The sequence below is a fragment of the Salvelinus fontinalis genome, chromosome 34 (assembly GCF_029448725.1).
Source record: "Salvelinus fontinalis isolate EN_2023a chromosome 34, ASM2944872v1, whole genome shotgun sequence".
Taxonomy (NCBI): domain Eukaryota; kingdom Metazoa; phylum Chordata; class Actinopteri; order Salmoniformes; family Salmonidae; genus Salvelinus; species Salvelinus fontinalis.
This window is the reverse complement of record NC_074698.1, coordinates 16,130,803-16,157,820: the sequence shown is the minus strand read 5'-3', so window position 1 is coordinate 16,157,820 and position 27,018 is coordinate 16,130,803. Positions and strand designations below refer to the sequence as shown.

General features: G+C 44.2%; 1 protein-coding gene, 1 long non-coding RNA gene and 3 other non-coding genes across 20 annotated transcripts; 4 read left to right on the top strand and 1 right to left on the bottom strand.

Annotated features, from left to right (window-relative positions):
- Positions 1–551: 551 nt before the first annotated feature.
- On the top strand, positions 552–2,813 carry LOC129833292 (uncharacterized). Its single transcript, XR_008756058.1, has 7 exons — positions 552–701; positions 1,094–1,168; positions 1,492–1,524; positions 1,684–1,745; positions 1,972–2,000; positions 2,206–2,268; positions 2,516–2,813. It is a non-coding gene; the product is annotated as an uncharacterized LOC129833292 (long non-coding RNA).
- LOC129834056 (small nucleolar RNA R38) lies at positions 1,267–1,338 on the top strand. Its single transcript, XR_008756184.1, has one exon. It is a non-coding gene; the product is annotated as a small nucleolar RNA R38 (small nucleolar RNA).
- On the top strand, positions 1,820–1,891 carry LOC129834055 (small nucleolar RNA R38). The gene has a single exon (XR_008756183.1). It is a non-coding gene; the product is annotated as a small nucleolar RNA R38 (small nucleolar RNA).
- Positions 2,059–2,131, top strand: LOC129834057 (small nucleolar RNA SNORD49). The gene has a single exon (XR_008756185.1). It is a non-coding gene; the product is annotated as a small nucleolar RNA SNORD49 (small nucleolar RNA).
- LOC129833288 (fas-binding factor 1 homolog) lies at positions 2,615–16,850 on the bottom strand. 16 transcript variants are annotated; one of them, XM_055897769.1, is made up of 31 exons: positions 16,676–16,850; positions 13,351–13,375; positions 13,209–13,250; positions 13,011–13,089; positions 12,822–12,882; positions 12,680–12,730; positions 12,360–12,585; positions 12,179–12,217; positions 11,889–12,026; positions 11,641–11,785; positions 11,342–11,505; positions 11,165–11,258; positions 10,532–10,972; positions 10,339–10,401; positions 10,123–10,211; positions 9,336–9,569; positions 9,117–9,166; positions 8,957–9,007; positions 8,675–8,803; positions 8,481–8,581; positions 8,179–8,385; positions 7,903–8,010; positions 7,598–7,737; positions 7,328–7,464; positions 4,446–4,568; positions 4,055–4,240; positions 3,692–3,868; positions 3,379–3,573; positions 3,182–3,281; positions 2,964–3,097; positions 2,615–2,763 (listed from the first exon to the last, which is right to left on the bottom strand). In XM_055897769.1, the coding sequence occupies exons 3-31, from the start codon at positions 13,234–13,236 to the stop codon at positions 2,680–2,682; spliced, it is 3,774 nt and encodes a 1,257-aa protein (XP_055753744.1). In that variant the 5' UTR covers positions 13,237–13,250; positions 13,351–13,375; positions 16,676–16,850; the 3' UTR covers positions 2,615–2,679. The 16 variants fall into 16 exon arrangements, with proteins under 16 accessions (XP_055753744.1, XP_055753742.1, XP_055753738.1 ...); XM_055897767.1 differs by lacking the exon at positions 16,676–16,850 and adding an exon at positions 16,299–16,627 and having other exon boundaries at positions 7,598–7,692; XM_055897763.1 differs by lacking the exon at positions 16,676–16,850 and adding an exon at positions 16,299–16,626 and having other exon boundaries at positions 10,123–10,193.
- Positions 16,851–27,018: the final 10,168 nt, after the last annotated feature.

Sequence of the window (27,018 nt, the reverse complement as noted above, 5' to 3'; positions counted from 1 at the left end):
TTGATGTTAGAATATTATTAGGAAAGACGAGATGCAATGCTTTAGATTGATTACTCTCTTATAGCCTCACCAAATGCAATTAGGTATTTTCAAACCAAGGCTCTCATTTGTCTATTTGTAGGCTATATGGTCAGAATATCCTATGTTGTTCAATCATTTAGGTCTAGACTACTGGTATATATATTTCCATGATTATTTCACAAAGTCGGATATATGCCTGCTATGTCCTGGAGTTTATGCCCCCCAGTGTGCCACACGTGCATAAATGTGCACCAAGGGACACTGGCTTGCAACAGAGGGCAAAGAAAGAAGAAAAATATGTAAATTAAATCACAAATATGTATTAATAGGTGCATTCACTGAGACAGATTGCAACCACTGATTAAAAAATTAAGTCACCCAACCCAACCGCTGAGTGAGTAACCTTCCTGATATGTGCGCCACTTGAGGTCTGCTCTGGGAAATTCAAACCCACTCCCTACTGGTCCAAGATTGGTCACATGGGGGGTATGACGTGTTGAAATGTATAAATACCTACCAAGAGCACATTTTCAGTCTTTTGAACGTAATGTTGTGCGGAGGCTATGTGGCGGTCGCTTTTTTTGGGGGGGGGGGTGTAACTATCTGCATCAACTCATAGCAAAATGCTTCAAAGACACTCTACGAACTCCAGTGTCGACCAGCCACCATGAGTGTAAATTGTAAGTTACAACTGTTAGCCATGTGCAGAAGTAGCTAGTTCGCTAACTGCTAGCCACATGGCAAGCTAACGTTAGCTAACTTCCTAACCAAAAGTCTAGGCCTGGCCTGTTTAAATAACATTCTAGAACCCTGGCGTTTCTGTAGATCAGGTTCGAACATATGTTACCTGATTTTCCTTATCACTTAACGGGTTTTAGGTAGTGTTCGGATTTTGTTTAGTAATCACTGTGGAACAGGTCGCCTGAGGTGTGGGAACGTGGTGGTCTGCGTCAACATTTGCGGCACACTTATGATTAATTTACTAGCGCGGAAACATTGTTTACACTCTATATTGTATCTTATTGCATGTGGTCAACTATGTATCCCTCTGATCTTTATCTGCACCTTTCAGAACCGTTTGAACGGACTCCCATCTTAACTACGTGGATGGACGTCAGAAGTCCTATGAGCTGTGGCCAGTCAAGAGGTGAAACAATCTCCATGATTACGTTTGACCAGTTCAAAATTGGGCAGTTTGATGACAGTCAGATTTGAACAGGTCTGAAGTGTCTCCTAGCTTAATTAACAAGCCTGTGATGAAACAAGTTATCCCTGTCTGAACAACAGTGTTGACTTACTGAAACCCCTGAGGCTTGATGGAAGACTCATATGATTTAAATGGGTACGTTTTAGCAGTAGTCAGTTGAGTGACTTGTGTGGCGTAGTTTAAGGTTATATGTAGCCATGTTGCATAGCAAGATCATCAATTGAAGTCGTGCAGTAATGGACTAATTACACCCTTTCTTGTAGTGTGGCCTCAGAGGGTGAAGGGAGAGTTGCTTGGTGAGTACTTAGCTAGAACGTCTATGGTCTCTTGTGACTCAAATGGAGACATTGATTAGTTTACTTTGCACTGAAGATGCTCTGAGAAATGCACAGCTCTGAATGTGATGTTTTTGACTGTTGTGGTAATGTGAACCAAACATGGTAATTTCTTTACAGGTCTGCCAACCTGGGTGTGATCCCATGAAAATGTTCCAATGAAGTTACTCCTGTGAGAGCAGGTAACTGTTACTTTGGCCATTAAGTGACGGTCAGATTGCTATGTAATGGTGTTAAATCTGTGGAGGGTGTAGTAACAAGTCTGTGATGAAACAAGTTATCCCTGTCTGAACAACAGTGTTGACCTATAGAAACCCCTGAGACTTGATGGGAGATTCATATTGTGGGATAATGATTCATTAAAGTATTACCATGATGAACACGTATTAATATTTCAAATGTTTATAGTGCCGGAGAGTCAAGAGGACAGTTGATTGGTAAGTGCTCAGCAAGGTTTTAGGTTTACTTTACTGTGGATATAATGGCGACAGTGGTTTCCGAGATGAAATTGCTGCATAGGAAGTGCCGTCTGATGCGATAACTGACGCCTGATAAAGCTGCTCTGAGAAATTCACAGCCCTGAAAGTCACCATGCTTTTGGCAATTGTAGCATTGAACCAAATTAATGTAATTTCTCTACAGGTCTACCAACCTGGATGTGAACCCCTGAAAATACAGCAAGTAATGCCATTGGAATCAGATCAGGTAACTACTACATGAACTGAATTAGTCTTATGGCTGATAATTAAATGATATTAGTAATGGTGGTGCAGATGTGAAGAGGGTAACAAGCCTGTGATGAAACATGTTATCCCTGTCTGAACAGCAGTGTTGACTTATAGAAACCCCTGAGGCTTGATGGGAGCTCCATATATACTGACTTTCTGGTTTTATAAGGTAACAGTTGACTGCTGGAGCCCTTCCTTGGCTTACTAGATGTTTTTCATTTTAGGTAATGGGGTCAAAGACGTGCCAAGGACAGGACTCAAGAACTGAAATGACCAAATGAACGATCAGTGCCTGACTAAAAGAAACAAGTTCAATGCAAACATTAAAGAATGTCAAGTTTAATGGTGTACTTAAAACCAGAAAGTCACAGGGCTCTAAGGCCCATTGTTAATCTGTGTGAAAGGCTGAATTGTAAGGTGCTTTCTTGAGTGCGTCCAGGAAGAACTGCTCGTCCTGCAGAAAGTCACGATCCTAAGAAGATAAAACAAGTACATTGATCGACAATAAAGATTTTGAAACTATTCTGCTTGGTCCATCTTTACTAGAACATCTAGGGTAATTTTCTAAGCTGACTTCTGTTGTAAACTGTTTTGGCCCTCTGAAATTGGCTCACACTGTCCAACTTTAAACTGATTGTAAGCACTCAATTTGATTAGTAATGCATTAGTTACCTTCTCTGCTGTGTGCCTGAGCAAGGCCAATCTGGCCTGGAGCTCTGTAGAATCCGGACTAGAAAACTGGGGCGAGGGCTGGCGAACAGCCTTAGTGGAGGCCATCTGAGGTACTGCCAACACTGGTCTGAATTCTGCAGTATTTACAATATTGTAAAATATGCTGTTCTGTGTTAACTCAGTGAAAAAATATTTGTTTTGTAAAAGGCTCAGCCCACCTGTGAATATAGGGTCCATAGATTGAGGGAAAGGAGTGATTGGAAGGCTGTGCTTGAGTCTCTCCATTTCTCTAAGCTGCTCAGTCATCTTCCTTCTCTCCTGCAGAAGGGGAAATGGTTAGTTGATATACCACTAACATTTCCATGAGTCTGGATATGATTTGTACACAATTCAAAGGTGCTATAGGAGGACTGACTGGAACCATTCCAGATGTGTGGTGGGAGATTGGCTGGTATACCCCCCACTTATTGACCTGATGGAGGTGCTGCTCCTGCTGTCTCAGTCTCTCCATCTGGGAGTGGATGCTCCTCAGCCTGGTCTGGTGCTCAGTCTCTACATGTCTGGACTCCTGTAGGGCCTTCTCCCCCTCAATATATTTTTCTGATGCCAGCTGCAAATACCGACGCAGGGTGCCCAGTCACATTGTGCTACCTCCACTATCGCATACAACAACCAATGATTTATATACATTACTGTCAACCCAATAGCTAGCTAATTGCGGTCCAGACCTTGCTGAAGGCCTCTACCTCCTGGGCACGTGTCTTCAGCTGCAGGCCTGTACCACTCAGCCTCTCCTTTTCCTTGTCCAGTTCCTCCCTCTGTCTCTCCAGAGCCTCCCTCTCCCGTGCTACAGCTGCCTCATGCTGCTTTAGCTCCCCAGCACGCAGCTTCAGGTCCACCTGTTCCTGGTGATTACAGAAGACAGCCTGTTTCAAAGCTCTGCAAATCTCAATTGGTTGAGATCAAGTGAGTGAAATGTAATGACGATTGGGTTAAGTTCACTCCATTGCCTGAACATGTTAAAACGCTGGCAGTTTGCATGCAACAATGCTAGACATACAAGCCTCTTGTCCTATCCTAGTCTGCAGTACCTGTGCCATGCTGATGATGGAGCCCTCTCTGTGGGCGTCCCTCTCCAGTGCCCGGCTGGCCTCCCGCTCTGCCCGGTCCTGCCTCTGCTTCTCCTGGGTGTGGAACTGGGTCCACTCAGCCGCCAGCTTCCTCCTCTCCTCTGCACAGCGCTGCATTACCTGCTGCTGCTCCTCCAACAGGGCACTCTAGACATGGAGGGGAGTAGGGGTCTCCTAAGTCAGTGTTTCCCAACCCTGGTCCTCCAGTACCCCCAAAGAGTACACCTCATTCAGGGCTTGATTAGTTGAATCCGGTGTACTGTAAGGGGTACTGAGGACCATGGTTGGGAAACACTTGAGTAGGGATCTGGCAGACATCTTTAAACCACTTCTCTCTCAGTATCTGTCTTACTTTTGCCCTCTCCAGCTCCTCTCTCTCCATGCTAATGTGCTGAGTTAGAGAGCGTCTCTCCTCGTCCAGGCCTCTCTGAGATGAGTCGGCCTTAGCCTGCTCTGCATTCACTCTCCAGCGCTCCTACAACACAATCATATTTAACATTCTGGGGAAATGGAAGGAAAAGCTAACCATTTATGCAAATTAAGACCAAACCTCTCTGTGAATATAATTGTGACCCTTTTGACTTGGCTGTGCAAGTACATCTTATTGGTGGCACTGGTGCAAGCTGTACATTCTACCTGGTTACCTCAATCAAAACATATTTTTGTTCAACAGTGAAGTGCATTATCCTCATAAATGTGTCTGCTGTGCCACTGTACCTGCCTGTTTTAATGGGTCCGGATGCTGTAATGAGCGAGCCTCATGCATTTGCGGGGAAAATAACTTTAAAAGCAAGCTAGTTAACCATGTTAAAAATGGAAGGGTTTCTGCTTTCTGTAGGTGTAGTACACATTTCTTAACGATCATTATTGAGCTCAAAGCGCACTGTTTTACACAGGATCTGATATGGCTCTGAAATTGCGCATCGGCCAAATCTTTTAGAATGTTACATTTACTGATAGATGAATGTATGCTTCTCGCAATAGGTGTTTATTTAGGTCTAGCTAATGTGTTGTGTTTCCATTTCCTCGGGTGAATTAGCGCCAATTGAATTATGTCTATATATTAGCTCACAAAGATGAAGGTACATTCATGCCTATATGCTGAAATGTCTGGAGCCCTATTTTTGAACCAAAAATTAATGAATCACTGGATTAGGTTGCATATAAAAAACAATTTGAATCATGCATTCCTGCTTGGACATGTTAGATGTACCGTATGTATTGAATAACATGTCTGTTACACTTAATCAAAGTTCATTTGTCAAATGTGCAGAAAACAGGTGTACAGTCGTGGCCAAATATTAATTTTCACGAAGTCTGCTGCCTCAGTTTGTGATGGCAATTTGCATATACCCCAGAATGTTATGAAAAGTGATCAGATTAATTGCAAAGTCCCTTTTTGCCTTGAAAATGAATGGAATCCCCCACAAACATTTCCACTGGATTTCAGCCCTGCCACAAAAGGACCAGCTGACATGCCAGTGATTCTCTCATTAGCACAGGTGTGAGTGTTGGCGAGGCTGGAGATCACTGTCATGCTGATTGAGTTCAAATAACATACTGGAAGCTTCAAATGGAGGGTGGTGCTTGGAATCATTGTTCTTCCTCTGTCAAACATGGTTACCTGCAAGGAAACACGTGCTGTCATCATTGCTTTGCACAAAAAGGGCTTCACAGGAAAGGATATTGCTGCCAGTAAGATTGCACCTAAATCAACCATTTATCGGATCATCAAGAACTTCAAGGAGAGCGGTTCAATTGTTGTGAAGGCGGCTTCAGGGTGCCCAAGAAAGTCCAGCAAGCGCAAGGACCGTCTCCTAAAGTTGATTCAGCTGCGGGATCGGGGCACCACCAGTACAGAGCTTGCTCGGGAATGGCAGCAGGCAGGTGTGAGTGCATCTGCATGCACAGTGAGGCGAAGACTTTTGGAGGATGGCCTGGTGTCAAGGGCAGCAAAGAAGCCACTTCTCTCCAGGAAAAACATCAGGGACAGACTGATATTCTGCAAAAGGTACAGGGATTGCACTGCTGAGGACTGGGGGGGGGTAAAGTCATTTTCTCTGATGAATCCCCTTTCCGATTGTTTGGGGCATCCGGAAAAAAGCTTGTCAGGAGAAGACAAGGTGAGCGCTACCATCAGTCCTGTGTCATGCCAACAGTAAAGCATCCTGAGACCATGTGTGGGGTTGCTTCTCAGCCAAGGGAGTGGGCTCACTCACAATTTTGCTTAAGAACACAGCCATGAATAAAGAATGGTACCAACACATCCTCCGAGAGCAACTTCTCCCAACCATCCAGGAACAGTTTGGTGATGAACAATGCCTTTTCCAGCATGATGGAGCACCTTGCAATGAGACAAAAGTGGTGGCTCGGGGAACAAAACATTGATATTTTGGGTCCATGGCCAGGAAACTCCCCAGAACTTAATCCCATTGAGAACTTCAATCCACAAGAGGTGGGTGAACAAACAAAAACCCACAAACTCCAAGCATTGATTATGCAAGAATGGGCTGCCATCAGTCAGGATGTGGCCCAGAAGTTAATTGACAGCATGCCAGGGCAGATTGCAGAGGTCTTGAAAAAGAAGGGTCAACACTGCAAATATTGACTCTTTGCATCAACTTCATGTAATTGTCAATAAAACAGGCTCTAACCAATAGTGCAAAAAAATGTATTAGGTGAACAATAGGTAAGTAAAGAAAGGCTATAAAAGTAGCGAGGCTACATACAGATACTGGTTAGTCAGGCTGATTGAGGTAGTATGTACATGTAGATATGGTTAAAGTGACTATGCATATATGATGAGCAGAGTAGCAGTAGTGTAAAAGGGGGTGGTGGGTGGCGGGAAACAATGCACATAGCCCGGTTAGCCAATGTGTGGGAGCACTGGTTGGTCAGCCCAGTCGAGGTAGTATGTACATGAATGTATAGTTAAAGTGACTGCATATATGATAATAAAGCATTGTGAATGATTTTATAAGATGGTGCCTCAAATGTATACTATTGTGAAGCTGCCAATTCATTTTTTTTAGGGGTGTGGTGCCACCAACTGGAGCCCTGTGACACACAAGACCTCAAATGAAGTCACTCGACACGTTTTTCTTTCCAATCCCATTTTTTCCCAGGGTGACATGGCAACATTTTTATTTTACCTTTATTTATACAAGTAAGTCAATTAAGAATCGTATTTACAATGACGACCTGTCATAGAAGCACAGTCAACAAAGACCTAACCTCTGAGTGACTCCTGACCTTCTCTAGTTGCCTCTGCTGCTCAGCCAGCTGGGTGTCCATCTTGGCGATGACTTCTTTGAGCCTTGTTCTCTCCTCTGCCATGGCCCTCTGCTGCTGGCCCAGACGGTCCTGCATCACTGAAACGAGTAGACAAGCTGACTTTCACATAACGTCATGACATTCTCACTGACTGAAGGGAAAATAAATAGAAACTACTGTTTTGTGAAAATCCTTGTTTTCTTTTCATAAAACTGAGTAGTGGTATGATACCTCGGAGCTGTTCGTCTCTCTGCCGTGCCCCCTGCTCCAGCCCCTGGGCTGTGTTCTCATGGGTGCTCTCCACCCGAGACGAAAGGTCCCCCAGCCTGTGGGAGAAATGCTCCATCTGCTCAATCACCACTGTCAGGGACCTACAACACCAATACACAGAATGAGAGAGGCTATATGATGTCAACTTGTAGTAAGTTACGAGTTTGGTTACATGTAGCATGTCCTCTGTATAATTCTTATGCAAAGGTCGGATATTAAGCAGAGTATGGTTAAAAATGAGTATCGAGTAGAAATGCATGTGTGACCTGGTTTGTGATGTGGCACTGGTCACAGCATCAATCTCCTCATCCTTCAATCTCTTCAGCCTCTGGACCTGATCCTCATGGTCTTTCTTCATCTCTAAAATAGACTTCCTAGAGGAAGGAAACCGTGACACAGAAAATTTTAAGGAACATTATGGAAATATAAAGATAACATACATTATTTATCCACAAGCAGTGAAAATAGCTGAGCTTTAGGGAGAAAATACAGGCATGGCCACAATCTCTTGTTCTCTAATGTGGTATCTTGCAGCCCCCTACCTCTGTAGGTCTCTGAGTCGCTCCACCTCTCGGTCTCTGTCCTGCTGGGTTTGGGCCAGTCTGCGCTGGTGCTTTGCCTGCAGCTCCATACGCTCCTGTTCAGCTATACGTGTGACGGTGGCTAGGCGCTCTGCTAGGTCCTCGCATTCCTGTCGTGCCCGTGCTTCTCGCTGTGCCGCGGAATCGTCAAGCAGCTTCACACGAGCCCTGGTGGATGCACACACACTCTTTTGGGTAAAGAGGTAGTGATTCAATCTGTGGTGGTGGCAGGACCTCTATAGGTCTCTGAGCTCCTGTCATACCTGTGTGTGTTCTCCATGAGCTCAGTGTCCTGCTTGTGTCTCTGCTGAACACTCTCCAGCAACATCTGGTTCTGGTCTAGCTCCTGCTGTAGAGATCTCACCTGGAAGAGAAGACGAGGTAGTCAGAGCTGAATGTTGTTTATGGAAGTGGCAGAAAGAGGAAGGGCACTGTCAAAAAGACAGTTGATAGATACCTGTCCCTCCAGTTTGATGATGCGGGCCTGTAAAGCTAGATGTCCATTCTGCTTCTCAGTCTCTCTCTTCTGTCTCTGCAGCCCAGCTACATCCGCAGCTCCCCCTAACCCCAGCAGCTGGGACTCCAACTACGGTCAGAGACGGATACCAAAGTCAAGTTACCGAAGACTCTCAAAATGGAACATCTGATAAAACCTGAGGTATCTGTGTTCACATTAGTAAAACGAATGAAATGCGAAGTGTTTCCATCAAATGAAAAGGTAATTGAAGATTTGTGTCACCTGCTGCTGTTGTAGTAAGAGTTGTTGCAAACTGTTGGCTGAAAGAGACACCTGTTTAAAAGAGAGGAAGAGTTAAATAAGTGACTTATGGTTTCCAAACATATGTCATTATGGATGATTTTAGGGCATATAAACGAAAAATAGAAAGGCCTCTACATACCTGTGGTTGGACAACAGGTGCAGTGTTCTGCATCTGGCTTTGCTGTGGCACTGGGAAACCAAGAACAGTATGTGTCAATCAGGACAATCTGCCCATCATCAATGCCAGTGATTGATAAGAAACTAGAGGCATAACTATTAGAAATACGAATACAGTTGGAAAGTTATTCAAATGACTACTGTCCATAAGCTATCCCTATGTTTCCCTAAGAGTACCTACACCGCATAGAGCCAGGCATCATAGCATGGGGCATGGGGCCAGACATAGACTGCCATGGCTGGGCAGGGTAGTTACAGGACAGCTCTGCTTGACTTGGCCATCCTGGCTCCGTGTGATCCTGCAGGGCTGGTGGATGGTATTGCTGGGGCAGGGGGAAGCTAATGGTAGCAGAGGTTGGCAGGGGAGAGGGGTCTGGGGTCTGGTCAGGATAGAAGCCTACTCTAGCAGACACAGCTGTGGATAAAAAGGGGGAGACTAGTTGAGAGGAAGGGAAAGGCTGAGGTTTGGTGGGTGGATGTTGGATGACTATTGTGGGGGATTGTGGAGGAGATGAGTGGACTGCTCGACTGGTATCTGTGGGGAGGGGAGAGCTGATGTGTGCCTTTGACATGACTGTGGGTTGTGGATGTGTGACAAGCTCAGTACGGGTCTTAGGTGAGTGAGGGGTGTGGTCTGTGTGTGAATTCTGCCTGATAGGCTCGGTTACTTCGGCAGTGGAATGAGCTGGTCGGGGCTGGGCATGACTCTTTGTCCCTATTGGCTCAGCTGGGTCACTAATGAATGTGTGATTGGTTTCCTGTGTCTGCTCAGGAGGGTCAGTTGGGATAGGGGTAGACATTCTAGTAGGCTCTGGGTCAGCCAAATGACTAGAAAGAGACTTGGCTTGGAAAAACAAAACAGTTTGTTATAAAAGATGCTTCCCATGAGGTAGAAGTTGAATAGCACAACGTGGAGGGAAAATAGACATGGTTAGCTGGGTCCTCTAAGACGGGAGTGAGTAACATACCAGGCCTGAACTGGTCCTCTCTCACTGGGGTAGAGTGAGCAGTAGGGCTGGGCTGTCTATGGGAGGGCTCCCTGGGCAGAGGAGAATCTCTTGAAGAGAAGGAACATAATCCTGACCTCAATGTCCAAAAGCACCAGAACTTATTTGGCTCACTGGGGCAATATTGCAGTGGTAGATATTACACATCACAGCTATTTAGATTAAGGTTGATCATACCCTGGTTCCTTGTTGGGGGTGGATGCATCTTTCCTCCTGGAAGCTGGTGAAGAACCACGTTTGCTGAGGAAGTAACAGACAATCAATGTCAACATACTGAGATGTTAGCAGTCGCTTCTAATGTAGGTGTTTCTCTAGAACTGTGGTAGTATGACCCAGCCTTCACTGTGGAGTACCCTAGTCCTAGCCTTACCTGAGAAACGACTCCAGATCTACCTCGTCTCCAAACCCCAGAAAGTCTTCCTGGGTTGTCCTCTTTTCCTCTGACTGTGTGGATGATTGAGTCTTCTTCCTGCTCAATGCCCCTGATAGCCAATCCTCTTCGTCCTTTTGGCTTCCAGAGACCTCTACACTGGGTCCTACTGGTTTGGGGGATTTGAAGGAGGTGTTTGGAGTCTCTGTCGATGGCTGTGGAATGCGGTTGCCAGACGAGGAGGGTTTGCTTCCCACTGATGAAGAGGGGGTCTTCAAGGGTTCTGGTACAGGCGGGGGCTCTTCCTCCTGCTCATCATCATCCTGTGAGAGCCCCAGCCAGTCTGCAGCAGGCCGGGGAAAGGTAGGGGTGAGCGTGGTGGGGGTGATGGGTTTGGGTTTCTTCTCAGGAGAAGAGGCACTGTTGTCCTCAGTGGAGAATCTGAAAAGGAGTGGCTAATCTTAGATGGTGGCCATTTCCTTTGTCATACACTCTGGTCCAGTAGCTGACATAAATAAGCTTCAGGAACTCAGATTATATCTAAATATGATGGACTTTTTATTGACCCAACTAAGCATTGATCCAGGCTTTGACCAAAACAAACTGAGGGCTTCTGCTAGAGCTCTGACTTACCTGACCGACTGTCTGCGTGAGTGTCGTCCCTCAGGTGTAGTGACCAGTGTAGGTTGATAGGAACCAAACGTCAGGTCTTCTTCTAGGAAGGGGTCTGACAAAGGGAAACAACAACTCTCATTTAATTCAAGAATACTATATCACACTTTAAATACAAAAACATGGAGTGTTAGCTACCTTTAGTAGTGGGGGTCTCCTGATGATGCTTCTGCTTTTCCTGCTGCTGCTGCGGAGGGTCCTTCCTCTCCCCTGTTGGAGGGCGCTCCAGAAGGCGAGGGGACGTCCCACGCCCCAGAATCTCATCTAGCCTGGTGCGTGCTCTTTGAGGGGGCTCACTGCTGCTAGAGACAGTCAGCGCAGAGGAACAGGGAGGGTGCATTTCAAATGGTCTTTTTGTTGGGTTTATCATAGTCCATAGGTTTTGTAATAGCCTTGGTTGGAACTTATGATGTTGACTGAGGCATTTGAGACCCTACCTCTCATTCTTTGGTATGAGCACGGTCTCATTCTTCTTAGGGCTCTCTTTGGGACTCTCCCCAAACCCCAATGCATCCATTAGGTCATCCTCATCATCATCAAACATAAGCTCGTCCCGCTTTTTTGCAACTGGAGCTGGTGAGGCTACAGGAGAAATATATGCATTTGATACATTCTGGCTCTCTTCTTTTGGGCATGTATAAATTATAAATGTATAAATTCACAAATAAAACACAAGTTCACCAACCTGTTTCTTTTTTCTTTATGATAGGGGAGTCTGGGGGCAGCACTGATTTCTCTGTAGGAGCTTTTTTGGTGATTTTTGGCTCATTTTTGTTTTCTATGGGTAGATCATCTAACAGGTCAGCCAAAGGGTCATCAAAGTCTGTAGACAACAGATATGATACCAGAGCTGGGGATACTGTTTTGATATTTATATGCTTTATGGTGTTAAGAACTCTACACTTAGGGCCACTAATAGATTTTACAGTTGGTATTTTTTGGTCTATACATGGGTCCAACTGTTAGCTTTGGTACCTTTTGTGTCAGTTGTTGGGGCAAGAACGTCATCATCATCTGAAGCAATGCAGCAATAGGGAGAAATAATGTACAATTATGTATATTCGCATTGTATTAATACTAATTTGGTGGCCCTGGTCATTGATAACCAATGGTGTAGCCAGACTAGCCAAAGACCCAGACAGGATAGTCAGCTCACCAGTGAAACTGAACCTCTGGTAGCCACGTGCTGTCGATGCAGGAGCAGAACTTGGCTTCTTCTCCTCAATGTGTAGCTCATCTGAGATTTCTCCTCCTTTTAACTTGTTTCCTGATTTAGGAGGATTTTTCGTAGGTCCTCCAATGCCGGAGCCTTTACTCTGAGCTGGGGCTGAACTGGGCTTTTTCTTTGATCTAAAGAGATCAGCGTCCATATCATCTATGTCCTATGTAAGGATAGAACAGACACAGCTGGGGTTCACACATAAAGCCTGGAGTCTTACTCCCTGGGGATTTGTCATTAGAACAAGGGATCATTACCTTCATGCTCTCCAGTAAGGCTGTGGGATCAGCCTCAGAAACATCAGAGCCCTGGATTGGAAGTGAATATAAAAGATGTATATGAAGGAAAACATAGTCAACTGCCTCTCTGCCATACTTAATGTATGACCTGCCAACTCACCTCATCTTTTTCCGCTTCTTCAGCCAGTTTGCTGAAGAAGTCGTCGTCGCCCAATAGTGAGCTGGAGAACCAAAACGCATAGAATTAGCAAGCAGACTGACAGTATCCTCTATCTAAATAGTCACGAAAGAAAGAGTTGAGACTACTCTCTGATCTGGCAGTAAATTGTTTCAGTCCCAGTTAACTCACCGTTTTCCACTGCGTGATGGTAGAGGAGGTCCTAGTCTGCCTGCTTCACGGGCCGGAACTTTGGCCTTCACTGGGAAATCTGTACAAATAAACAGGAAAACTTTACCATCACTACACAGTGTGTACGTACAGTATATTATACTAATGATTTGTCAGTTTGAATGGTCACAGATCTGTTGTAGGGATGTAATTACATACCATCATCTCCCAACAGGTCTCCTAACATGTCATCAATTGAACCTGGAGTACAAAAACATCATATTGAATGAATCTGTGAGCTGCATTCAAGTTGTATTGTGCAGGATTTAAATGGGTAAATAACAACATCAGAGGGACTTACTCTTCTGTCCTTTCTTCTGTTTAGCCTGTATCGATTAGGAACACATAGGATAGGGGGTGGGTTTAATTTGTGGAACTTTCCAAAAACTTAGTAAAATACAAGATGGCCAAACAACGCATACAAAGTAGCTCGATAAAATCACCTTGCTAACTAGCTGTCGAATAGGCATCAACTCACCACATAGCTTATTCTTAATAACCTGTTGGGGATGGGGGCGCTGTTTAGACTATTTATGCTAATGTGGCTAATTTTTTAAACGGCTTCCCACAAAATCCTTGATCGTACAATATGCATATTATTATTATTATTGGATAGAAAACAGTCTATAGTTTCTATAGGAGTTGAAATTTTGTCTCTAAGTGGAACAGAGCCCATTCTACAGCAATTTCCCTGACATGGAGTCAGATTTGAGAAACGTTGGCCACTTTTCTGAAGTCATTTAAAAGGGCTCTGTCGTTGCTATGACTATACGGACACTTCTTACGTCTTCCCCTGGATGCCTTTACGTGATGACGATTCCAACGGGCTCGATTGCTCGTTCACAGGCCCTACAAATGAAAAAAACCTTTAGCTAGCAAGTCTTTTCTTGCTGCGTAACGCGCGTGGAAGACACCGACCCTCTCCTGTTCCAAGCATTAGTTTAGCCTGTTATATTTCTCCGGTCATCTTTTCACTCGTTATAGGAGTTACAAACATCACAAAGTAGTTAATTTAAAGCGTTTTATAGCAATTTATATCCGTTTAGTGCGATTTTGGGACATTTATTTTTGCAACGATGTGAAAAGTTGGAAACGCTTTTCAGTTCATCCCGAACGTAGTTGACATTTCCACATGGCAAGAGGACAGCTTTCCACCAAAAGACGATTTCTCCCAAGAAAGGATCCTTTGCCCAAGATACTGATGGAAGAACAGCTCAAGGTAGGACATTTTTATTATGATAAATCGTGTTTCTGTCGAAACATTTTAGTGGCTTAGGACGCCATGTTTTTTGACGTAGCTTCGCTTGGCGCAAACTGTATTGAAAAGTAAGGATAAATTAAAAAATGTAATAACGCAATTGTATTAAGAATTAAATTGTCTATCAATCCCTGTCCACCCTATATTTTTTAGTCACGTTTATGAGTATTTATGTATAAGAGTAGATCACTGTCTAAGTGGCGCAAGGACGTTTTCTTTACCAGCTTGTCTACATTTCACATTGTCTAACCATGATTTTGGTGGCTAAATATAAACATTTTCGATCAAACTGTATATGCATGTTGTAATGTGATGTTACAGGAGTGTCATCGGAAGAATTCTGAGAAGGTTAGTGAAAAAATTAATATCTTTTGGCGATGTTGACTTTTATCGCTCACTTTGGCTAGAATCAATGCTGGGCTGCTAATTGCTATGTGCTAAGCTAATATAACGATTTATTGTGTTTTCGCTGTAAGACACTTAGAAAATCTGAAATATTGTCTGTATTCACAGGATCTGTGTCTTTCGATTCGTGTATGCTGTGTATTTTTACGAAATGTTTGATGATTAGTAGTTAGGTAAACACGTTGCTCATTGTAATTATTCTAGTCCATTTGTGATGGTGGGTGCAATTGTAAACTATGCCATATACCTGAAATATGCACTTTTTTCTAACAAAACCTATCCCATACCATAAATATGTTATCAGACTGTCATCTAATGAGTTTTTTTGTTGGTTAGGGGCTATAAATATCTTAGTTTAGCCGAATTGGTGATGGCTACTGGTGTTGGTGGACAAATAAAAGATGGTGGAATATGCTAATGTGTTTTTAGGTAATAGATGTACATCTTTACATATTGTGTCTTCCCTGTAAAACATTTTAAAAATCGGAAATGTTGACTGGATTCATAAGATCTGTGTCTTTCATTAGCTGTATTGGACTTTAATGTGTGAAAGTTAAATATTTTAAAAAAATATTTTTTTTGAATTTCGCGGCACTGGTTTTTCAGTGGGGGGGGGGGGGGAGTGCCGCTAGCGCCACGCTGATCCTAGACAGGTTGTCCATAGGCTACCAGAGCGAGGACAGACATTTTTCGGAATAAACGTGGTGAATGAAAAACGTAATGACATATGTATGCGTTGTTTGTTGACAACCTTGTTATTTACGAAGTTTTTGTTACAGATTCCTGTTAGAACGTTCCATAAATTATACCCACCCAGGTTAGGGGTTTTAAAACAAATTTCACTGCAGTCAATGGGGGTGACTGGCACTTGAATAGTTATAAACTGTAAGCTTTAACTAGACTCTATTTTGTTGTGGGGAATTGGCTAACGTTTGCTCTCAACAACCTATACTGAGCACTATTACATCTCAAGAGGGTTGATCTTGCAGAATGACCAAGAATGTATTAGGAGACTTGTGATAAATTACTCTTATCTTGATTTAGATAGTATACGATACTTACCATGATGTTTCTCTGACTGCAGCAGCGTTAAATCTGAGCAAATGTAATAGCTAATGTTAGCTAGCTAGCTAGCTAAAGTTAAGCGTCAAGGTGACTATTGGTAACCACAACGAAGGGAAATCCCAGCAAGTCTGCAAATTTGCTTTGGCTAGACGACTAGAAGCTACTGTCTGTAGTTATTATTTCACAAACTTTAGCTAGTATATTTGGTCACTAGCTACCTTTTTAAGCATTTAGAAACAACGGACAAATAATGCTGAGTGTGGACAGCTAGGTGTTGTAACGTTACCACCAGCACTAGCTACATTCAAATGACATGGAAATGCGGTTGTCTCATCAGGAATGCATTAACGTTAACGGTGTAGGTAACGTTAGCTAACGTTAGCTAGAAAGTCAAAACCTACTCCCTCTGATTGACCAGGTTGAATGACTGAATACTAACTTAAATATTTAGAGTAAATCTAACCACCCCTCATTTTAAGTTCATAAAATACCAATCCATATGCTTTTATCAGTGTGTTTACCTGCAGGTTCCTCTGTTGTAGCATTTTCAACGTACACTCCCTGTTTACCAATGAATTATTGGTAATTAAACATTCTGTTTGGTCACCACTAGGTGGCGTGTCAGGTTAGAACATTTCAAGATATCAAGATATATTATTGTACAGAATAGCAGAATATAGAATAACAAATATTGTTTTTATCTAGCTAAATACTTTGTGTTTAATTGCAGGTCAGTATTGGTGTACAGAAGCGAAGTAACTGATTATATAACAACATTGTTAAATGGTCTACATAGCTAATCATTCAGTCAATGGTGGTGATGGACTGTATCAACTATACCCAACAAAATCTGTGGCACGAACAGATGAATTAAAGGAAAACTCCACCCAAAACTAACTTTTGGTATTTGTTTCTTTAGTCCATTGTTGATTCAGTCCCAAAATGTTTTGCATGTTAGAAATCAAGTTTTCCCAGAGTCTCTGGGTTCGCGCCCAGGCTCTGTCGCAGCCGGCCGCGACCGGGAGGTCCGTGGGGCGACGCACAATTGGCATAGCGTCGTCCGGGGTAGGGAGGGTTTGGCCGGTAGGGATATCCTTGTCTCATCGCGCTCCAGCGACTCCTGTGGCGGGCCGGGCGCAGTGCGCGCCAGCCAAGGGGGCCAGGTACACGGTGTTTCCTCCGACACATTGGTGCGGCTGGCTTCCGGGTTGGAGGCGCGCTGTGTTAAGAAGCAGTACGGCTGGTTGGGTTGTGCTTCGGAGGACGCATGGCTTTCGACCTTCGTCTCTCCCGAGCCCGTACGGGAGTTGTAGCGATGAGACAAGGTAGTAATTACTAGCGATTGGATACCACGAAAATTGGGGAGAAAACGGGATAAAAAAAAAATAAATAAAAAAAAAAAAATCAAGTTTTCAAGATATATAACTTTCGAAATACAGCCGGTATGATGCATTTTGCATCATATGATGCTGCGTTTTGTATTTGAAAGTTATAGATCTTGAAAACTTTATTGGTTACATGCAAAACATCTTGTCCCCTTCCCATTCCAGCACCAACAACACAGAGCACTTAAATTTGTGAGGTGGGATCAAACCAATTCTATTTGAGCTCCTAATAAGTAGGGCAGGAGAGATCATGAAATTGTGTCAGAAGGTAAGTGTCATGCAAATAACTGTCGGTCTCACGGTAATTGACCGTTAATTAACATAAACACATTTAGCGTACATAGGCTTCCACACAGCCTACAAGCCACTGATGCAGACCTTTGGAACATCTACATAAAAAAAACTCTCAACAAATCCATTTAATATAGCCTACACATTACAATCAATCTATTTATTTTAGGCAGGTCTAAAGAAAATTATGATATGAAGAAAATGTTGCCTATTTCAGAAGAACAGAATAGCATATTCTGAGTTGTCCTTATGTTAGGCCATGATCTGGCTATGCAATATGGCTGTAGGCTACACTAGTTCATTTAGCAGACATGGTTTGCTTATAATTCCCATGGCATTATTTTATATAATGTTATAGTAAGAGTGAATATAGCAACTGAATATAGCTGAATAAAATATAAAATATATTTTTCCCAACCGATTTCAGAGGGAGTGCGCACGTGCAGCTATTCTGTATTGAGCACAGTTAACAAAGTGATTATTTGAAACAGGTCCTCTTATATCCTTAATTATTTATGCAACTTTAGTTGTGATACAAACCTTAAGCTGTATGTTTTGATTTCTAATACATTCTAAATCAAATCAAATGTTATTGGTCACATACACATGGTTAGCAGATGTAAATGCGAGTGTAGCGAAATGCTTGTGCTTCTAGTTCCGACCGTGTAGTAATATCTAACAATTCCTAACAATTTCACAACAACTACCTCATACAAACAAGTGTAAAGGAATGAATAAGAATATGTACATATTAATATATGGATGAGTGATGGCCGAACGGCATTGGCAAGATGCAGTAGATGGTATAGAGTACAGTATATACATATGAGATGTAATGTAGGGTATGTAAACATTATATAAAGTGACATTGTTTAAAGTGACTAGTGATACATTTATTACATTCATTTTTTTTATTATTAAAGTGGCTAGAGATTTCTAAGGCTGCATGATGCAACTCCAATGTTCAGAACAGGTCAATTCCCCCCCCCCCCCCCCCCCCCCCCCCAATAATTACTTTAAATGTTTTTTTTGTTTTGTTAGGGCCCTGCAGGTAGCATATGAACACTTCATAAGCAATGGCAAAATGTAGGAAATTAGCTTTAAAGGTTGACTTTGGGCACAAAAAACAGTTGAACTCCTCCTTTCTCAATTTTCAAACATACATTTATAATTTAAAACATTTTTTTTTAAATTAGGTATGTTAAAAGCAGCTTTTCCGTCTCGCTTTTGGTGGTTCATCGATTTGTCATTCTGGTCATGTGCTCGCGACTGCGGTAGCTAGTTGATTAGCTAAGCTAGCCACTTGTAGCTAGCCAGTAACTCCTCCAGTATGTGTTTGTAACGGCTTGTGCTCTCCTCATCCTCGGATGAGGTGAGGAGAGAAGGATCTTCAGACCAAAACGCAGCAGTTGGGAAATAAGCCATCTTTATTAAAAATACGATGGCCACACGAAACGAAACAAAACACTTTCAAACTACAAAACAAGAAAACGACGTTGACGAAACCTGAACATAAACTTAAATAACTAAACATAAACTTACGTACAGGAAACAGACGACATCGAAACGAAACGAAACAAACAAACGCTACAGTCCAGTGTGGTACGAACATACATACTGACACAGGAGACAATCACCCACAACGAACACTGTGACAACGCCTACCTAAATATGACTCTTAATTAGAGGAACGCCAAACACCTGCCTCTAATTAAGAGCCATACCAGGTAACCCAAAACCAACACAGAAACAGAAAACATAGAATGCCCACCCAACCTCACGTCCTGACCAACTAACACACATAACAACTAACATAAATAGGTCAGGAACGTGACATTACCCCCCCCACAAGGTGCGAACTCCGGACGCACCAGCACAAAGTCTAGGGGAGGGTCTGGGTGGGCATCTAACCACGGTGGTGGCTCAGGCTCCGGGCGCGGTTCCCACCCCACCATAATCCATCCTAGCTTCCTCCCTCCAAGAATGTCCACCCTCTTTTTCCCCCCACAAAATCCTCTTAATAATCTACCTAATAAGGACAACACCGGGACAGAGAGATAAATCAAGACAGAGGGATAGATAAGAATATAGAGGTAGATGAAGATAGAGAGGGAGATCAGGATAGAGGGGCAACTCCGGACTGAAAGGCAGCTCCGGACAGAGAGACAGCTCTGGACTGATGGGCAGTTCTGGGTATCTAGCCTTTTCAGGCTGAAGGGCAGCTCATGGCTGACTGACGAATCTCGACGCTCATGGCTGGCTGACGGCTCTCGACGCTCATGGCAGGCTGACGGCTCTCGACGCTCATGGCAGGCTGACGGCTCTCGACGCTCATGGCAGGCTGACGGCTCTCGACGCTCATGGCGCTCTGACGGCTCTGGCTGCTCATGGCGCTCTGACGGCTCTGGCTGCTCATGGCTCTCTGACGGCTCTGGCAGATCCTGTCTGGTTGGCGGCTCTGGCAGATCCTGTCTGGTTGGCGGCTCTGGCAGATCCTGTCTGGTTGGCGGCTCTGGCAGATCCTGTCTGGTTGGCGGCTCTGGCAGATCCTGTCTGGTTGGCGGCTCTGGCAGATCCTGTCTGGCTGACGGCTCTAGCGGCTCCTGTCTGGCTGACGGCACTAGCGGCTCCTGTCTGGCTGACGGCTCTGTAGGCTCATGGCAGACGGGCGGCTTTGCAGGCTCATGGCAGACGGGCGGCTTTGCAGGCTCATGGCAGACGGATGGCTCAGACGGCGCTGGGGAGACGGATGGCTCAGATGGCGCTGGGGAGACGGATGGCTCAGATGGCGCTGGGGAGACGGATGGCTCAGATGGCGCTGGGGAGACGGATGGCTCAGATGGCGCTGGGGAGACGGATGGCTCAGATGGCGCTGGGGAGACGGATGGCTCTGGCCGGATACGGTGCACTGTAGACCTGGTGCGTGGTGCCGGAACTGGAGGCACCGTGCTAATGACAAGCACCTTCCTACTAGTGCGGGGAGCAGGGACAGGGCACACTGTACTCTCAAAGCCTACTCTATCCCTGATGCGAGGTACCGGCACTGGTGACACCGGGCTGAGGACAAGCACATCAGGATTAGTAGGGGGAGAAGATACAGTGTGTTCAGGGCTCTGGAGACGCACAGGTGGCTTAGTGCGTGGTGCCGGAACTGGAGGCACCGGGCTAGATACACGCACTACAGGGAGAGTGCGTGGAGGAGGAACAGGGCTCAGGATACGCACTGGTAGCCTAGTGCGTAGTGTAGACACTGTAGGTACTAGGCTGGGGCGGGGAGGTGGTGCCGGAAATACCGGACCGTGGAGGCGTACTGGCACTCTTGAGCATTGAACCCGCCCAACCTTACCTGGTTGAATGCTCCCGGTCGCCCGACCAGTGCGGGGAGGTGGAATAACCCGCACCGGCCTATGTAGGCGAACCGGGGAAACCATGCGTAAGGCCGGTGCCATGAATGCCGGCCCGAGGAGACGCACTGGAGACCAGACGCGTTGAGCCGGCCTCATGACACCTGGCTCAATACTCAATCTAGCCCTACCAGTGCGGGGAGGTGGAATAACCCGCACTGGGCTATGCACTCGTACAGGAGACACCGTGCGCTCTACTGCGTAACACGGCGCCTGCCCGTACTCCCGCTCTCCACGGTAAGCCTGGGAAGTGGGCGCAGGTCTCCTACCTGCCCTTGGCCCACTACCTCCTAGCCCCCCCCCAAGAAATTTTTGGGAATTACTTACGGGCTTTTTCGGCTTCCGTGCCAGACGCGTTCCCTCATAGCTCCGGTTCCTCTCTCCGGTAGCCTCTGCTCTCCTCAGTGCCTCCACCTGTTCCCATGGGAGGCGATCCCTCCCAGCCAGGATCTCCTCCCAAGTGTAGCAACCCTTTCCGTCCAAAACATCATCCCATGTCCATTGCTCCTTTCTCTCCTGTCCCTTACTCCGTTTAATTTTCCCTTGCCGCTTGGTCTTAGCGTGGTGGGTGATTCTGTAACGGCTTGTGCTCTCCTCATCCTCGGATGAGGTGAGGAGAGAAGGATCTTCAGACCAAAACGCAGCAGTTGGGAAATAAGCCATCTTTATTAAAAATACGATGGCCACACGAAACGAAACAAAACACTTTCAAACTACAAAACAAGAAAACGACGTTGACGAAACCTGAACATAAACTTACATAACTAAACATAAACTTACGTACAGGAAACAGACGACATCGAAACGAAACAAACAAACGCTACAGTCCAGTGTGGTACGAACATACATACTGACACAGGAGACAATCACCCACAACGAACACTGTGACAACGCCTACCTAAATATGACTCTTAATTAGAGGAACGCCAAACACCTGCCTCTAATTAAGAGCCATACCAGGTAACCCAAAACCAACACAGAAACAGAAAACATAGAATGCCCACCCAACCTCACGTCCTGACCAACTAACACACATAACAACTAACATAAATAGGTCAGGAACGTGACAGTGTTGAGGTCATTTCACAGGATTTGTTTTTCACAGAAACTGTAGAGATTGGTAAGAAATCTCACTTCTGTAGCCAAATATCTCATTCATGTTTTAATTTTGTTTTTAAGCATTAAATGACCTGATATAACTATATTATATATATATATATATTATATATTATATTTGTGGTTTTGTCCAAAGTCGACCTTTAAAGTAACTGTCCAGTGTTTCCAGATTTCTATGAAATATGACTTATAATTAATTACAATATGAGTGAAATAATTTTCCTTCCAATTTTTTTATTATTATTATTATTAAAGAGCAGCTTTTCTGTCACACCCTGATCAGTTTCACCTGTCCGTGTGTTTGTCTCCATCCCCTCCAGGTGTTGCTTGTTTACCCCAGTGTATTTATCCCTGTGTTTCCTGTCTCTCTGTGCCAGTGTATTTATCCCTGTGTTTCCTGTCTCTCTGTGCCAGTTTGTCTTATATGTCCAAGCCTTCTCTATTCTCTTTTTTTTACCCCCTTTTTTGTGGTATCCAATTGTTAGTAGTTACTGTCTTGTCTCATCACTACAACTCCCGTACGGGCTCGGGAGAGACGAAGGTCGAGAGCCATGCGTCCTCCGAAACACAACCCAACCAAGCCGCTGCTTCATAAACACAGCCCTCATCCAATCCGGATGCGCAGCCACACCAATGTGTCGGAGGAAACACTGTACACCTAGCGACCTGGTCAGCATGCACTGCTCCAGGCCCGCCACAGGAGTCACTAGTGCGCAATGAGACAAGGATATCCCTACCGGCCAAACCCTCCCTAACCCGGACGACGCAAGGCCAATTGTGCGTCGCCCCATGGACCTCGCGGCCGGCTGCGACAGAGCCTGGGCTCGAACCCAGAGTCTCTGGTGGCACAGCTAGCACTGCAATGCAGTGCCTTTAGACCACTGCGCCACCCGGGAGGCCCTCTCTATTCTCTTTTTGCTAGTTCTCCCGGTTTTGACCCTTGCCTGTTTCTGGACTCTTTACCCACCTGCCTTCTGCCTTGACCTCGAGCCGCTTGCCACTCTTTACCTCCTGGACTCTGAACTGGTTTTGACCTTTTGCCTGTCCACGACCATTCTCTTGCCTACCCCTTTTTGGATCAATAAACATCTAAGACTCCAACCATCTGCCTCCTGTGTCTGCATCTGGGTCTCACCTTGTGCTCTGATACTTTTCTGTGTTGTAATGAAGTGTGTGTGTGTCCGTGTGTGTGTGTGTGTCCCAACAACAGAATGGTGTGGGCGTATACCAGTCATTAAAAATATTATTGCAGGTAGACCAGGTAACCCAGTGGTTAGAGCGTTGGGCTAGTAACTGAAAGGTTGCTAGATCGAATCCCTGAGCTGACAAGGTAAAAATGAGTTGTTCTGCCCCTGAAGAAGGCAGTTAGCCCACTGTTCCTAGGCCATCATTGTAAATAAGAATGTGTTCTTAACTGACTTGTCTAGTTAAATAAAAATAAAGACTGCTGATTGGCCAGTTTATCCTCCTCAGGAGGATGACATCATCCTCTATGAGAAAATAGCAAGCATTTTTTAAATGGTCTGTTTGAGATACAAGTTTGAGGTGGGGTGTTTTTTCTAAAATTCATGCTTTGGCCACCAATACCAGTATAGGATGAGTCAACATTATTTGGGTATGAGCTTACAGAATATTAACTTTTAAAGTGAGATTTTCACTTCAAAACTGCAACATTTTCTCTCAGCATCATGGCAAAATGTGACGAGTAGCAGAATATTACCTTAACTGTACATTTTTCTCAGACTCATGAAAATATGTGTAGAATAGCATTATAAAACTGCTGATTTTTCTCTCTGCCCCATGGCAAACTGTGTTGAAATGCAGGAAGTTAGCTGTTTTCCTAAAACATAACATAAATAGAGGCCAGTCAAAACTCTGTTTTCAGACGAAATTGCCTAATGATACGGGTTTATAAGAATACATGTTTCAACAAGCTCTATAGGCTATGGGCTCTCCAACCCTGTTCCAGGAGTCTTGTTTCACCAAGCTCTGTAGGCTATGGGCTCTCCAACCCTGTTCCAGGTGTCTTGCTTCACCAAGCTCTGTAGGCTATGGGCTCTCCAACCCTGTTCCAGGGGTTATTTGGTGTGATACAAACATGATCAAAACACATAAGCCTATAGGCTAGGATACAAGTCGCAAAAAAATGCATGCACTGTTTATTTAGACTGCACACCAGGGCCGTTGCCAGAATTAATCCGTTGGACGGGCCTTTGATTTCCGTAGGTGGGCACGTTTTTTCACGGGACCTCCTCTGTGTGCACATGCTTGCACGTTCATAATTTTTTATGGGTGTTATAGTAAAGACCATAGGCAGCTCCTGAGTTTCAAGTTTGGGGAGGCTTATAATTTATCCTACCATTTCTACCGATCTGTGTGCCAGTTATGATTATTTTTATATGCGCATTTTTGTGGAACAGTTTAATTTCACTAATAACGTCGTCTTTATTCAAAATCATTCTGACGTGGTTAATCATAAAATCTGAAGTAAAATGATACAAATCTAAAAGTAAAAATATGGACAAATTGATACACTGTGGTCTATTGGCGGCTAGAGAAATTAACGCATAGACAGCCTATAGGCCAATGCAGCAGTAGACCTATAACTTCCATGTCAACTAAGTAAAATACAACTAAGTAAAATACATAGGCCTAAAGCCGAAAAATAAAAACAGCAGGAAATATCTTGATGAAAATTCTGTTTCTTTCAATCACATTCATCTCTCAATTCCGACTGTCTGCCTCCCTTTCTATCTATCTTGCTAGTGAAGTGCCACATTGTATCAAAACATCAACTTGGTATGGCCCGAAGCCATAACTAACTTGCAACAGTTTCCTACATGCCAGTGAGCTCGGGACATACAGCAGTTTTAATGACTCAGGGCATTCAGAAAGTATTCAGACCCCTTGACTTTCTCCACAATTCGTTACATTACAGACTTATTCTAACATGGATTAAATACAAAAAAAATCCTCATCATTCTACACACAATACCCCATAATGACAATGGGTCCCTTTGCTATGAGACTCAAAATTCAAAATCCTGTTTCCATTGATCATCCTTGAGATGTTTCTACAACCTTGATTGGAGTACACCTGTGGTAAATTCAATTGATTGGACATGATTTGGAAAGGCACACACCTGTCTATATAAGGTCCCACAGTTGACAGTACATGTCAGAGCAAAAACCAAGTCATGTGGTCGAAGGAATTGTCCGAGACAGGATTGTGTATAAGCACAGATCTGGTGAAGGGCACCAAAACAATTCTGCAGCATTGAAGGTCCCAAAGAACACAGTGGCCTCCATCAGTCTTAAATGGAAAAAGTTTGAAACCACTAAGACTCTTCCTAGAACTGGCCGCCCGGCCAAACTGAGCAATTGTGGGAAAAGGCCTTGGTCAGGGAGGTGACCAAGAAACCGATGGTCACTCTGACAGAGCACCAGAGTTCCTCTGTGGAGATGGGAGAAACTTCCAGAAGGACAACCATCTCTGCAGCACTCCACCATTCAGGCCTTTATGGCAGAGTGGCCAGACGGAAGCCACTCTTCAGTAAAAGGCACATGACAGCCAGCTTGGAGTTTGCCAAAAGGCACCTAAAGACTCTCAGACCATGAGAAACAATATTCTCTAGTCTGATGAAACCAAGATTGAACTCTTTGGCCTGAATGCCAAGCGTCACGTCTGGAGGAAACCTGGCACCATCCCTACGGTGAAGCATGGTGGTGTGAGCATCATGCTGTGTGGATGTTTTTCAGCTGCAGGGACTGGGAGACTAGTCAGGATCGAGGGAACGAACAGAGCAAAGTACAGAGAGATCCCTGATGAAAACCTGCTCCAGAGCGCTCAGGATCTCAGGGTGAATGTTCACCTTCCAACAAGACAACAACCCTAACACAGGAGTGGCTTCAACCCCAACACAGGAGTGGCTTCGGGACAAGTCTCTGAATGTCCTTCAGGGGCCAAACAAGAGCCCGGACTTGAACCTGGTCAAACATCTCTGGAGAGACCTGAAAATAGCTGTGCAGCAATGTTCTTCATCCAACCTGACACAGAGCTTGAGAGGATCTGTAGAGAAGAATGGGAGAAACACCCCAAATACAGATGTGCCAAGCTTGTAGCCTCATACCCAAGAAGACTCAAGGCTGTAATTGCTGCCAAAGGTGCTTCAACAAAGTACTGAGTAAAGGTTCTGAATACTTACGTAAATGTGTTATTTCCATTTTTCTAAAAAACAGTTTTTGCTTTGTCATTATGGGGTATTGTGTGTAGATTGATGAGGAAAAAAAGCAATATAATCTATTTTAGAATAAGGCTGCAACGTAACAAAATGTGGAAAAAGTCAAAGGGTCTGAATACTTTCCGATGCACTGTATATGGTATCATCATATCATGATATTATGGTCTTTCATACCAAGGTTTGGTGATTATGGAGGCTGGCGGTGTTGGAAGGATGTTACCAACAAAAATATTTCAAATCATTCGCAATGGATGTTAAAAAAACAGACTGACTTACTGTGTGAGGTGAAGAATTTTTTTATGAGAATCTCATTTTATTTGTGGGTGGACGTAGTGAGTTAAGACAATCAGAAATCAGACATTGCCAAATGGGCACTTTCCTACATTAACTTGTTTCTCACAAGTGTAGGAGGTTGTGAATTTTGCAAACAACGTTTCCATTGCGAGAATGAGAACGGTAAATTACTGTAATTAATACATGCATTAACAGAAATGAATGTAACAAAATGACTGGAGATTAACGGTACATTTTCTAGGCCTACTGGTGACATACAGTTGAAGTCGGAAGTTTACATACACTTACGTTGGAGTCATTAACTTGTTTTTCAACCACTCCACAAATTTCTTGTTAACAAACTATAGTATTGGCAAGTCGGTTAGGACATCTACTTTGTGCATGACACAAGTAATTTTTCCAACAATTGTTTACAGAGAGATTATTTTGCTTATAATTCGCTGTATCACAATTCGAGTGTATCAGAAGTTTACATACACTAAGTTGACTGTGCCTTTAAACAGCTTGGAA